Genomic DNA, 15,239 nt, shown 5'->3' on the forward strand with positions numbered 1-15,239 from the left:
GTCCTCACAGCACCCCTGTGGGGTTTGATGTCAATAGATATCTGAGCTACAGAGAAGTCAAATAATTTGGCTAAAGCCACATAGCTAGTTAAAGACAAGGTTAAACCTTCAAATCATCACCTCTGTCTCTCAGTGCAACATACTTCTAAGCTATACTTACCTGCAAAAAATTCCTATAACTGTAGTCATTTAAACATTATTGTCTATAGGTGGGTGTTAGAAAGACTGTCCAGTATATAATAAAGATATAAGAAAAAGGCCACAATATGCTTTAAAGATCCCAGGAATAAAAATTGAAATGGAATCATGGAATAATAAGGCATCCATTCCTTGATTTGAAACCATAAAATTAGTCTGTGTGTGCTTTGCCCTAAAACAACCTATTAAAAGATGAACATTCTCAGTGCCTCTGGGTGACTCAGTTGGTTGAGAATCTGACCCTTGATTTTGGCTCAGGTCATGATCTCATGGTTTATGAGATGGAGCCCCACATTGGGCTCTGTGCTGATATCGTGGAGCCTGCTTGGGATATTCTCTCTCTCTCTCTCTCTCTCTCTCTCTCTCTCTCTCTCCCCACCTCCCCTTACATGTGTGCTCACTCTTTAAATAAATAAGTAAACTTAAAAAAAAACAGATGAACATCCTCCAGCTAAGAGCAGTGGTCATTCTAACTGTGTGTTATCATATAGTCCACTCCCTGGAAAAAGAGAAGGAAAAGAGAGATGAGAAAGGGAAGGGAGAGACAAGAATAAGAAAAGGAAGGAGAAAAGAACAGCAGTGAAAGCTAAGTCAAGTGCCGACCTGAGTCTTTCTTTCAAAAAGGGTCAGGTTATACTTGGTAGGTGAATGAATGAGCTCAATTGGACCTTTTACTTAGTTTTTGTATGTTAAAATCCTTTGGCTCATTCACTCCTCTAAGGCTTTCAGGGTGGGGAGTATAAGGATTGTCCCCATTTTGTGGGGTTGTCTTTTGGTAGGAGAAAAATGAGATATTTTGCAGGTGGTTGACATTCCCTGTAAGGTTGCCACTGACAGGCGATCCCGACAGTCCTTGAATGCCTATCCAAGGCTTTAGTCCATTGTTTTAAAGAAGATAGGAAGAACACATCAAAAGGAAATGGAAGGGCAAGAATGAACTTTTATTGAAGTGCTCCTAAAACTGCATCCCATTTCTCCTTCACTTGACCATATCCTTGCTCTTCTGTGAGCACCTGGAAAGCAAAGACCACACTCTTCTCCCCAGATGTTCCTCCCCTGCATAGTAGAGTGCCAGACACCTAGCAGGTGCTCTACTGGCCTCCTAATCAGGCCTTAGACTAGGTCATTCTGAAAGGAGAAACCAGGACCAGAGTCCTTAATACCATGACGGTCTCTGTGCTGGGCCCTGGAATTAAATATTTATGTTGGCAGAACAAGTTGCCAGCCCAAACTGGGATATTAAAAGATTAGTTTCTAGTGCTAGGGAGTAGGTGGGCTGCATGTGGAGCAGAGCAGGGAGCCATAACAGGCCCCGGCTATTCATTCTCAAGCCTCACTTTGATACTCTGGACTGAAGAACAGAGAGATTTTACCTGATGGCCACCACCCAGCTAGGGAAAACTTTGGATATCTGAGTTCTGGATATCCAGAACTATCACACTATCCTGCCCAATGCCCCCATTTTGCAGGCTGGGAAACTAAGAACAGAGACAGTAGAACTTACCCAAGGCCACCTTGCTTATTCAGCGTCTAAACCCAAACTGGAGTCCAGATCTTCAGCAAGCAGTTGTGACATTAGACCTGGGGTGAGAAGAGCTGTGTGACCCTGGACAAGTCATCTGAACCCACTGAGCCTGTCTGTAAAACAGGAATGATTTCTATCCCTGGCATCAAATGAAATAAACAAAATGATTTTATGTTAAGTACTGTCATAACTCTGGATCAGGGGTCAGCAGACTTTTCTCTAGAGGTCCAGATGGTAAACATTTCAGGCTTTGTGGGTCACGTGGTCTCTGTTGCAATTACTTAGCTCTGCCTTATTTACAGAAACCTGTGGCAAACCAGATTTGCCCCACGGACCATGGCTTGCTGACCGTTGCTGTAGATGCTTGGAAGTTTAAGTTACTGTTGATGATGATGTCATAAATGACCCCAAAATTTAGTGGCTCAAAACAACTTATTTGATTATGCTAATGGATTGTGTAGGTCAGGCACCGAGACAGGGCATGGCAGGATCAGCTGTCTTTGCTTCATGAACTCTGGAGCATCAGCTGCAGGGATGGGTGACCTGACCATTTGGGCTAGAATTACCTGAAGGTTCTTTTGCTCATCCAGCTAGAGCCTGGTCTGGGATGACCTGAACACGAGGACTGCTGACATCAGCCTCTCCTTCCCTGTGTCCTGGCTTCCTCGCTCCAGGGTGCCCTTCAGGTGGCTGGATGTCTTGCATGGAGGCTCAGGGATCCAACCAAGTATGTTTCAGTGAGCTAGGTAGAAGTTGCATAGCCTTTTATGACCCAGTCTCAAAAGCCATACAGCAAGCATCCCTTCTGCTGTGTTCTATTAGTCAAGACATTCCTGAAGCCACCAATATTCAAGGTGAAGGGACATAGAACCCCTATGTCTCAATGAGAGAAATGCTAAAAAACTGGGGAGGGAGGCTCACTTTTTAAAACCATTCTAGAAGACACTAATAAATTAAACACACACACACCAAATAGTGGTGAATGCTTAGTTAGCACTTAACCCTGTGCCAGGCAGTGTACTAAGTACTTTATTCCTCCAACATCCCTTTGAAGGAGGTGATATGATCATCCACACTTTAAAGACAAGATACACTAAAGAACAGACAGGTTAATTAACTTGCTGAAGGTCAAAAAATGTAGGTTGTACAGCCAACATTTGAACTCAGGTAGTCGGGCTCCAAAATTGCTTCCAACCGTGAAGCTCCACTTCACCGTGATCATGAAAATGAGAGTCCTCTTTCTACGACTAGAGCAGAACTGGATTAAGAACCTGAGTCTTTGGGCAGCCCAGTGCCTAGTGTCCTCCTGCCAACAACTAATTAAAAACATTATTGTACACCTCCTCCAGGTCCAAACTGTTCCGTGCCTTTTGAGTAGTCCAAGAAAGACATATGACACTTAATTTCATTCATAAGAGACCTAAGATGTGGGTGATGGGATTGAATTCTGATTTAATTCTCACAATGCTGTGAGACGGGAACCTTTGTCCCATTTTGCAGATAAGGAAACCAAGGCCCAATGGTTAAGTTGTTACTTGCCCGGTAGCTGATAGAGTCTAGCTAGATTCAAAACGGGAGCAGTTTGATATGAGTCCCATGCTCTTTGTGATAGACTGCAACGGAGAAAGATCTGCAATGAATAGTACCAGTTCTTTTACAGGATAAAAAGATCATCAGTCCCTAACATATCAGATCTAGCCTATCCTTAGAGGCGATCTTGGTTTAGTTTCATCACTGCAGAGACAGGAAACTGAGACCCAGAGAAGGTCAGTTAAGTGTCCCTGGCCATCCAGCCAGAACTGGGACTGTTTTTCCCACCACCCTGACTGCCACATTGTGCTGGGAATGGCGGGGAGGGGAGTGATGGTAGGTTGGGTATGTGTGCGTCGGGGATGGGGGGGTGGGGTTTAAACTAACGGGAAGTTGTTTGCCAAAGCTGCGTGGGGGGAAGGAGCATTTTACAAGACCAGGGCCTCTGGCCTGGAAACATCTGTTTCCCTTCAAATCAGAGAGGAGACTTTTGCCTCCCCAGAATGCCTAAATCATGTGGCGGCTGGGGAAGAGCAGGCGTTGGCCTGGAGACTTCAAACGCATTCTCCCGTACTCTTGGGGACCTGGTCCTGATGTGGGCCTCTGGGGCTCTATCCCTGCTCTTACCCCCTGTCAGATCCATGAGAAGCTCTCACCGCCAATTAACTTCTCAGTTTCATTCTCTCACCCCTGCTGTGAGGGGGTCTGGAGGTCTTGGATGGGACCAACAACAGCTTCCTCTCCACCCAATCTCCTCTGATTTCCACTAGGACAACTCACTCTGGATGTTGGGGGGAGAGGTCAGAGCCTTGAGCAGCGTCATAATAACAATATTATTGATGATAATGCCCACAACTCTCTCTCCCTGAATGTTAACACATGCCAGGCATCATGGTAAGCACACATCTCGCTTTATTCTACCACTACTGTATACAGTGGATTTTGGTATCATGATTCCTATTTAATAGAGGAGTAAATTGATGCCAAGTCCTTACACAGGTAATAAATACGGAGCCCAAATGTAAAACTAAATTGTCTGATTCCAAGGTCATGCTTTTAGCCCTTCTGTCATCTAATCTCTTATAATGGCCTTTCAACCAAATCATCTTTTGTTCATTTTACAGATAGGGAAGTTGATTTCCAGACAAGGGTGCTGCTCCTTCATATTTGACTAAGTCATTTGTTTAGTCTGTCATTCAGTCTCGAAAGTACTTGCTAAGCACCACATGATTTAGGTGTCTGAGCACCCAGTGTAAGTGGGTGGATGGAGATGGGCAAAGCCATATTCTGGTCCTGAAGATACATAGTCATGGGGTCAAGAGAGAAGTGTATGAAGGGCGCCTGGGTGGCTTAGTCCGTTAAGCGTCCGACTTTCGCTTAGGTCATGATCTCGCGGTTCGTGGGTTCGAGCCCCGCGTCGGGCTCTGTGCTGACTGCCAGCTCAGAGTCTGGAGCCTGTTTCAGTCTGTGACTCCCTCTCTCTCTGACCCTCCCCTGCTCATGCTGTCTCTCTCTCTCTCTCCCCCCTAGAAATAAAAAAAAAAAAAAGAGAAGTGTATGAGCACTTGACGTAATAATGCAGCATGTGCTATACAAGGGCATCATGCACTGCACAGAGAAAGGTTTACTGGAGGGGATGAGGTTTGATTGATGCTTCAAGGACAGGGTGTAAAGGAAAGGTCAAGTGGAGAAGGGGCAGGATGGCCCAAGACAGAGGGTGTAGCATGTGCAAAGGCAAAGAGGTAGAATCCATGTTCTGGACCCATTAGCAGTTGAATATGGTTCTGCTATGAAACAGAATAGGAAGCAAAGATTCGTAAAGAAGACTGGATGTATGGCTGGAGTTTATTTGAAGTTCAGTGATGCAGTACTGTCAAACCAATAAAGATCAAGGAGCCGCTGGGAGCCTGTGGTAAGGATTCTGGACTTTTTCCCTAGGGTGATGAAGAAACATTGAAAAATACTTTGCATTTGAGTAGTCAACCCCAAGGCACTTCCCCACACATTGGAATCACAATACACTGAAACCATATTGCTTTAGACAGCCAAGAGCTCACAGGCCGCAGTGTGTGGAAAACCTGGGACATGAACTCTGTTTGTTTACTTTCTTTGTTTTAATTTAAGTATAGTTGACACACTATATTACATTGGTTTTAGGTGTACAACAAAGTGATTCAACAACTCTCTTCATTACACTGTGTCCACCACAGATGTAGCTACCATCTGTCACCATGCAATGCCATTATAACACCATTGACCATATTCCCTGTGCCCTACCTTTCATCCCCAAGACATATTCTTAGCTGGAAGATTGTACCTCCTACTTCCCTTCACCCATTTGGTTTATCCCCTTCCATCCCAGTCCTCTGACAACCACCACTTTATTCTCTGTATTTATGGGTATTTCTGTTTGTTTGTTTGTTTGTTTTGTTTGTTTCAGGCACCTAGGCCAGTGTTCTTTCCCCTAAAGCAAAGTGGAAGGAGGGAACAGCAAGGATTTCCATCTAGAGTTTCAGGTTCCTAAAAAGCTTATCCCACTTCATCCTTGGAGCCCCCTCTTTTGTAACAAAAGTATCCCAAAGGTGTAGTTGGACCTAAGTCAGCCAGTTATACCAGAAGCAGTCTAGTGTGTAGAAGGAGCGCTGGGGGAGGAGTCAGAAAGTCCAGGGTCTACTCTGAACGAAACGGGAGTAGGTCCTTATGTAAGAATCTTTCCTCCCTGGGCCTCTGTTTCCCCACCTGTAAATAAATATATGGACTTTGGTGGTGGATCAGGAGTTCTAGTTCAAACTATTGGTGGATCTCAGCCTGCATCCGTGGGCAAAGAGAAGATGAAAGAACTGAGCAGAAGGTAGTGGGCACCCTTCTGGGTCCCCTGAGAAACACAGAGGTCCCACCTGCGCCCTCTCTCAGCCTCTCCCTGCTTTCACTCTGCTCTGTGGGTGTGTCCCTATCTCTGTTTCTCTCTTTCTCTTTCTCTCTCTCTATCTCTCTCTCCCCACCCCCAACTGCTCTCCGCATCAGGGGCCGCCACTTTCTTCCTCTCACAAAGAGCCCCTCCAAGCTCTGCCTGTCCCCTAACAGCTTTCAGATGTGTCTCTGGAACAGTTCTACAATTACAGCTGAGACAGGCAAGAAAGCGCTTGGCCTTGTGACTTTTGACCCAGGCCTGTGAGGTTGACATCTTCCTCTTTCTCCACCCCTCTACCCCTGCTGGCAGGGTGGCCTGAGGCTTCTTCCATCCTGAGGCCTCCGCTGACACATTTGGTTACTCTAATAACACAAAGAGAAGCTACCTTTCAGGGAGCAAAGACTGGGCCAGGCCTGCTCCATCATTGCATCATTGAGTCTTGATCTCAAACTTGTGAGAGATGGAGAATGTCACCCTATTTATAGAGACTGAGGCCCAGAGAATACTCAGCCAATAATTGGGGAAAGCAATGATTTTGGTTTTTATCTACCTAGGTTTTTATAACTTAAAAATCTAAGACTGCTTCTTCCCCAAGATGTTATTCATGGTGCTTGGCTAAGCAGAAAGGTGACCCTGGACCCTCTGGGTGGAGGAAATCTATTGCTGAAGTACCATGAAAATATAAGTGGTCAATGGAAAAGCAGTGTTTAAAATTTTCTTCCAACTCCTCATGCTTTGAGGCTAATTCACATGTTCTGTTTACTCTGTCCTTCCGTGTTTCCCTCAGTTGAAATGCATCTCCTCTTCTCCAAGGAAGCATTTTTTTTTTAAATGTGTATTCTTACACAAATATGTCCTCTTGAAAGGGTCTTTATGAAAATCTGCAGCAAGGCGCCTGGGTGGCTCAGTGAATTAAGCATCCAACTCTTGATTTCAGCTCAGGTCACAATCTCAAAGTTGTGAGATCGGGCTTCACACTGGGTATGGATCCTGTTTAAGATTTTCTCTCTCCCTCAGCCCCTCCCCACCCTCAAAAAAAAAAATCTGCAGCTTATAAGCCACTGCTCATTTATCACTCTATGTAATCTTTGAGACAGTCATACATTATCTCTACAATTATCCCCATTTTATTGATGTAGAAACTGAAATTAAGGAATGAAATGGTCAGAGGGGAGGTGCCTGGCTACTCAGTTGGTTAAGCATCTGACTTGAGTTCGGCTCAGGCCGTGATCTTCGAGTTCGTGAGTTCAAGCCCCACGTCGGGCTCTATGCTGACAGTGCAGAGCCTGCTTGGGATTCTCTCTTGATCTCACTCTCAAAAATAAATAATTAAGCAAACTAACTTTTAAAAAATTATAAAAAGAAATGATACGTGGTATGCTCATGTTCATTCATTTACTCAAATATTTGCCAAGTGCCTACCATAAATACCCAGTACTGTTAAATGCCTAGGATATCGTTGTACTCAAACCAACATATACACCCTCTGAGAGCTGCAGGCTAGGGTTTGGATCCTGCCTCTGACACTTTCTAGATGGGTTGTTGTGTGGGTAGTAACTGCTTACACAGTGTTACCCAATACTGCCCTTACCTTCCTACTTTGCCACTTGCTTATTCTTGTATCCTGTAGTTTCCTTGTGATCTTTCTTCTAACCCCTCTGCAAGGCTTCTCAATCGTTCCTCACCTTGTGTAGCACATAACATTGTACGTTCATCCACACTGCCCCATGAAATTGGTAGCGCCTCTTTATCAGAGATGCCTGATACAGAGAGATAATGTGAGCACAGAGAAGTGAAGTGACTTGACCAAGGAAGTAGAATGAAATGTGAACTTAAGCCTAAATATCTTCAGGACCTGGCTCCTTCCTCTGTCACCACTACTTCTCTTTTTTATTTTTTACTTTTTTATCATGGTTTTTAAAATTTATTTTGAGAGAAACAGAGACAGAGCATGAGCAGGGGAAGAACAGGGAGAGAAGGAGAGAGAGAATCTCAAGCAAGCTCCACGCTATCAGTGCAGAGCCAGATGCAGGGCTTGGTCTTATGAACCATGAGGTCATGATCTGAGCTGGGATCAAGAGTCTGACGTGTAGGGGTGCCTGGGTGGCTTAGTCAGTTAAGCGTCCGACTTTCGCTTAGGTCATGATCTCGCAGTTCATGGGTTCGAGCCCCGCGTCAGGCTCTGTGCTGACTGCCAGCTCAGAGCCTGGAGCCTGTTTCAGTCTGTGACTCCCTCTCTCTCTGACCCTCCCCTGCTCACGCTGTCTCTCTCTCTCTCCTAGAAATAAATAAAAAACATTTAGAAAAAAAAAAAAAAGAGTCTGATGTGTAACCCACAGAGCCACCCGGGCGCTCCCCCACTGCTTCTCTTGACTGAAATAATACTGGGTGTAGTAAGCCATAGAACTGATCTCCACGCACAATGTTCAGATATAACAGGAGGAGAGAGATAATGCTCACACCACAGTGCTATTGATCTTATACCAAGGGCAGAAGCCAAAATCCCAGAAAAGTAAATGAATAGATAGGTTCTTTCTGAAGATACGGCCAAAATACCCCATGTTTAGGCCTCTTAAGACATATATTTTAGGTATTGGCCCACACTTTCTTACCCTTGCCAGCACTCCAAGCCAGCTAATGAAAAATATAAGGTGGAATTTAGATTTGACACTGTGGATAAGAACATAATCTTTGTTTGTTTGTTTTTTTGTTTTGTTTTGGTTTTGGTTTTTTTGTTTGCTTGTTTTAGAGAGAGCTAGCGAGGGAAAAGTGAAGATGGGAGAGACAGAGAGAGAGAGAGAGAGAATCTTAAGCAAGCTTCACACTCACCATGGAGCCTGATGCAGGGCTCGATCCCAGGACCCTAAGATCACGACCTGAGACAAAAATCAAGAGTTAGATGTTCAACCGACTGAGCCATGCAGGTGGCCCAAGAACATAATCTTTGGATTCAGGCAGACCTAAGTTCTGGTCCTCTGTCATTACTTACTTACCATGTAATAATAGGCCAATTACTTTACCTCTTTAGGACCAATGTCCTTATTGGTGAAATGCAACCATAATACTCAGCGTATGTAGTATATGAATAAAATACCTGGTGGCACATAGTTAATGCTCAGTAAGTGTGCGATGGATGAGTGAAAGAATATAAATGAATATTTAAGTCGTGCAAGACACCATTGAGGTTCATTTCTGAAGCCCAGTACTCAGACTCCTCTGTCCCAGAATAACTGTGAGATCACAGAAAAATATAAAATCTAAGCCTCAGTTTCTTCATTGGTGAAGTGCAGGTGATAATAACCCCTACATTCTAGGTTTGCTTACATGTAAAATAAGAATAAGTATAGAGTGCCCAGCAGATGATTGGTGTCCAATAAATGTTATATACTTGCTATATTTTCCCCAAATCTTTTCTCCTGCAGCCTATGCATCCCTGACTTCTATTGACCATTACTCCCTTACTATGATTTTGTATTACTCCGTACAACTTCCAGGGCCTTCTCTAAAGTCACAACCCAGTGCTCTGTTTTCTTGCTATGCTGCAGGTTCACTCTCTATGCCGTGGATACACGAGGGAGGCACTCAGAACTCAGCACGGTGACCCTGAGGACGGCCTGTCCACTGGTGGATGACAACAAGGCAGAAGGTAAGTGACCCATGTCTTTACTTCCCAGACAATTCTCATATTTCCTCTAAGTTCTGCACCCAGAAATTAACCTCCACCCCTTTCCTGCCATATACACACATTTGCATAGAGAGAAGAAAGTGAAAGGACTAAGGGAACAGGAGGGACACAGAGATAAATTAATCAACACCGTAAAGGAAATTGAGATTATCCAACAATATCCTAGTCAGTGGAAAGACTTGCCCCTCTTTCGTAGAGTTTGTCTGTGTTCTGATTTAGAGGCAAGGAATGGTAAAGATTCAGGGCCCCGTAACACTATCCCGACCCTTAGGCTTTTGGGAGACCAGTCACTTTTTCCCATTTCAGTTTGTGCCAGAGCTGGCATATCAGTGACAGTAGAAGACCACTGCACCTACTATCATTAGCTCATCATAGCACACATTCCCATCTGGTCCAGACGTGGCCTCAGAATACTCAGCATAGAGCTACAGTCAGTGACTATGAGTGAGAGTTAGCATGCAGGATTAGACTTTTCTGCTGCTCCTGGTGCATGAAGTTGTGAATTTTAGATAAAACACCTAAAAACAAGTAGAACCAGTAAGTCACATCCACCTTGTACTTAGTTCTTCACCAACACGTAGATATGGTTTCTACATCAGGACTGGCAAGAATGTAATGGTGGCTCATGAGTCCTGGCGATTCACTTCAAGTTGAGCAAATATTTTCTAAGCGCTGGTACACAAGCAATGCTCTCCACCTTTTAGGAGTTCACATTCTAGGAGACAGAGAGACGTTTCTACAAGTGACTCAATAATAAGCCCAATAATAAATGCTTCATGTGGTATCAGACAAGACAAGATAGTCCTTCTAGTGAGGAGCTATTGAGTCTCAAAAGTGAGGGGATTTGAGATGGTTTCCTTGTCATTTATGATGATGATTGTTATTATTTTAAAATAACATATGCATGTGGTTTAAAAAAAGAAAGAAAAATTAATACCAGGGTGGAAATAATGAGAAGTAAATGCTCCTCCCATCTTAACCCAAGTTTCCAAGATTCTTCTAGAGGGAGTAACCATTACCAATGACTTATACATAAATTTTGATCAGAGTCTTCAAAGATGAAAGAATGGTCCTTCCATTCAAGAGAGAAGCCCATGATGACTTCAAGTTACATCGGTTGATAGGAATAACTAAAGGAGTAGAAATTGCTGTGAATGGCAAGCAGAAGAGTCTGGTTTTTCTTTGAAAGATTTAAGAAAAAATTTTGTAATGATTATTTTTGAGAGAGAAAGAGAGCACAAGTAGGGGACGGGCAGAAAGAGAGGGAGACACAGAATCTGAAATAGGCTCCAGGCTTTGAGCTATCAGCACAGAGCCCAGCGTGAGGCTCAAACCCATGAACTGATGATGACCTGATGTAAAGTTGGATGCTTATCCAATAGAGCCACCCAGGTGCCCCTCTTTCAAAGATTTTTGAATGTACACCTGTTATACCTGATCACAGAACTCTGTTAGAAATATAGAAGGGAGGTAGAAGTAGACTGGCAAGATGAGCCCTTGGCAGTTGATTTAAGCCTCTGCATTTGCTTGGAACTTTCTGTTCCATCATGGGCACCAATGTTTGTTGATACTGAAGCTTGCAAATTATAAGCCTGTGTTGAATGCTTTACATTCACTTTTTAATGCCATCCTCCCAGCACACCTGCAGAGTACACATCATTATCTCCAGCCGATAGAGGGGAAAACTGAGCATGACTAGCCAGTGATGTTCAGGATCATTTAAGGTCTGTCTGCCCCCAAATACTGCACACGTGAAGCCTTACACAAATGTGCCTTCCTTGTTGCAAGGCACGTATTCATGCTCACTTTTTCCTGCTGCCCAGTGATCTGTGCCTGTACTTCTCCCCACCTCAGAGATAGCAGACAAGATCTACAATCTGTACAATGGGTACACAAGTGGAAAGGAGCAGCAGACTGCCTACAACACGCTGATGGAGGTCTCAGCCTCGATGTTGTTCCGAGTCCAGCACCACTACAATTCTCACTACGAGAAGTTTGGTGACTTTGTCTGGAGGAGTGAGGATGAGCTGGGACCCAGGTATGGATGGCTGTGTGAGTATGGGTGGAGTGGTGGAGTCCTCTTGCATCCGTGGGATTTTACTGGACCTTTTTTCCCGTAGGCTAAGAATGGGCTTGGTCAAATAAATAAGGGTATCGTCCACCTTAGTCCTCCTGTCAGGGTTAGAGATGGGAAACGGTCAGGGAGAAAGACAGAATCTTGGAATTTTCGTTTCTTGGACTTCTGGAATGTCAGATAGGAGAGAGACATTAGCCTCCTTTCCATCAGTCACTTCCCTCACCTGCCTTGCACCTTTAAGGTTAGAGACAGGAACGTTGAACTCCTGGAAGGGATGTGTCCTAACCAGGATCAGGAAGGGCATCATCACAAACTCATGGCCCCTAATCTAGGGCTCTCCCCACTCTTCCATAAGAAACCTGAGGTTTTCTAAAATAAAGTCATTAGTGACCATGACTAAATACATTCCTATATTCAATGTGTATTAAGTCATGATTTTTGTCATCAGCAGTGACTAGGCCAGCCACTGATGCTAGGTGCCACAGGAAAATTCAAACATCACTAAGGCACGGTCCCTATCTTGTGAAGCTTCACAAAGCAGTATATGAAATGGTGGCTGCATTTTGTGCCTTGTGCCTAACAACTTTCACTTATTCATTCATTCATAACTTACTTATAATACCACCTCTTACCAGTTGGTTGTTGACCATGCTGTGATAAAAGGAGAGAAGCTCACTGTTGGAGGTAATTAAGTATTTAAGCAACTGGAAAAAATAGGAATAAGTGAAAAGATAGCAGAATAGGGCCCTTTTGGGAGCTGAGAGATCGACATCTGATCTAGGTAACCTAGTTAAGGCTTCCCAAGTGCTGAGACTAAGACCCTCAGGGTGAAGAGGGTCAGGCTAGAGGAGAAGAGGGAGGAGGACTGGAGGGTTGGGGCATTGAGGATAGCCCGAGGAGTGGACAGAGGAGATAATGTTACATCAGGGCAGGCTTTTCCTCAAGTTTTCTTCATTTGCTTGCCACTTTTATGAGTTTTGACATATCGCCATACTGTGAGCACTTTTTTCTTGTTTTGTTTTGGTACTTCTTAGATTCACTTCTCATTGAAAATATATTTGAAAACACTGTATCATTTTGTAAAGGGAAAATTAGTACCAACTACCCTTAATAGAAAATTAAATGTAGGGGCCTAGGTGGTTCAGTTAGTTAAGTGCCTGACTTGGGCTCAGGTCATGATTTCATGGCTTGTGAGTTGGAGTCCTGTGGCTCGGTGCTGACAGGTCACAGCCTAGAGCCGGCTTTGGATTCTGAGTCCCCATCTCTCTCTACCCTACCTCTGCTCATGCTCTGTCTCTCTCTCTCTCTCAAAAAAAAAAAATTAAGGATTTAAAAAATATATAATAAAAAAAGAAAATTAAATGTAAGCATTTGTTACAAGGGAAGGGAAACAAAACAAAACAGAAAATATGCTATTCAATCCTAGTAGAGCTTGACCTGAGTTTAAAAAGGAGATTAGCAAGTGTTAGAGAAGTACTAAAGACAGGTTCAAACCAAGGCTTTCTTTTTAAAAGTAATCTGGAGGAGGGGAAGAGAATGAAAAAGAGAACCTAACCGCTTTTCCCAGTGTGATTCATTGTTGTTTAATGCGTGTCTGTGACCACCTAAAACCCTTTCACCTTCCCCAGGGGAAGCCCTTCTACACTTGGTAAACACTCTGTGTGGAGAAACTGAGCCAATTTCCCTGTAGTTGGAGCGAAGGGTGTGACAGCAGGAGTGGGAAGAGATAAGAAGGGAGAGGTCAGAAGGGGGCAGTCCTGAATGCCCTTTAAGTAGGGTTAAAGAGTTTGGATTATCTCCCTAGGGTAATAGGAAGCTTTTCAAGTATTTTTCACAAGGGGGTGATATTAGCAGATCTTTAGGAAAGAAAGATCCCTCTGACTTCCTGTTGGAAACATGGAGAGGGGTCAAGACAGGGGGAGGTAGTGAGGCTCTAGAGGCCTTTGTTATAATAATCCAAGGGAGATAGTGTGGTGTCCTGGGGCAGGGCGGTACTGGTAGCATTGGAGAACATCACCTGACCTCCTGAAATACTTCATTGGTGGCACTCTATGCTTTGAAAAGCTTTAAAATTACCTAGTAAACTGGACAAAGTAAGTATTCACGCATGTTGTCTATGATAAGGAATTGAAGGCCCCGTGAGGTCAAATGAACTGCCCATAGTTGCACAGGGTTTTATATGGAGGCTGATTCTGCCCTGAGTTCTCACTCTGAGCCCTTAAAACACTTCACATAACCCTCCAAGGATTTGAGGCCCTCAAGGGAATGGATGAGAGCTGGGACCTCTCCTTGGAATAGACATTATCTGTCCATTGGGTCCTGGACTATAGCTTTCTCTCTTTTACGTGAAAGGAAGTTTCTTTAGATAAAAGCTAAAAGAGGGCAGACAGGCAGAAGCACAGAGCCTCAGATGAAAGCCACTGCGTGAGTCATCTGGGCTGCCATCTTGCCCATGGTCAGAGAAAGGCATCCCACTTTATTGGCCTTTCCCACAGGGCTCAGAGAGTTTGGGTGGAAGGTAAACCAGAGCTCCACTCCTGACTTTGTCTTTACAACCTTCTGGGATCCTTTATGGCCCTCAAGGACATAAATCTTCTGTAAAGGCTGTCTGGCCACCCACAGAGGTAGGACAACCCGCTTGGTAATGGGCTCTGATAACCCACTAACCTCCAACCAGCTGGTCACCATTCTCTGTCCACCAGCCCCCTTTGGTATCACCCAGTTTCCTCCCTCCTTAGTCTTCCTAGACTCTGGAGGGGATATGAGATTCCTCTAACATCCCACACTGGCATGTCAGTAGGACTCAAGATAGCTGCATCCTAATCTATCCTGACAGTGCTCATGAACTCAAGGTACAACTCTGTGCTCTGGCTTTCTCGGGCCCTCAGTCTCATCATCTGTAAAATGATCAGGATGAACTAGAGCAATGGTACTCTTTCTTTCAAGCAGTGGAAACTTTTTTTTCTAAATAGATCTTACATAGACCCCCCAGGTCTTAACTAGAATGATGCTTCCTCAGAGAACCTTCTAAAATTTCTACATATACTCTCAATCACACCCTCATGTTTTAATCTTCTGCGTCATACCTACTAGCTTCGGTATCTTATACTGCTTATGAGTTTACTCTTGTGTTATCTCCTTCTGTGCTACTATGGCAGCTTTTGTTTCCTTATATCCTAGTCACTCTTATAAGTGGGTGCTAAATAATTACTTGTTAAATAATTGGATAATGTGTGGCTCAGATGGTTACACAGTTGTTCTGCTAGAGGTTAGACAGGGTGGCCTGGAGCCCCACCTGCTAGGTCTCCCTTTT

At 44.1% G+C, this 15,239-nt stretch overlaps 1 protein-coding gene across 2 annotated transcripts in view; it reads left to right on the forward strand.

Moving 5' to 3' along the window:
- The window catches only part of ASTN2 (astrotactin 2), an 898,753-nt gene that overhangs the window by 871,441 nt on the left and 12,073 nt on the right, over positions 1-15,239 (forward strand). For both annotated transcript variants that reach the window (XM_039245856.1, XM_039245858.1), the window contains exons 21-22: positions 9,710-9,810; positions 11,704-11,887. In XM_039245856.1, coding sequence (XP_039101787.1) covers positions 9,710-9,810; positions 11,704-11,887 — 285 coding nt within the window. The remainder of the gene's footprint in view (positions 1-9,709; positions 9,811-11,703; positions 11,888-15,239) is intronic.

The sequence above is a fragment of the Hyaena hyaena genome, unplaced genomic scaffold (genome assembly GCF_003009895.1).
Source record: "Hyaena hyaena isolate Hyena2069 unplaced genomic scaffold, ASM300989v1 scaffold_273, whole genome shotgun sequence".
Taxonomy (NCBI): domain Eukaryota; kingdom Metazoa; phylum Chordata; class Mammalia; order Carnivora; family Hyaenidae; genus Hyaena; species Hyaena hyaena.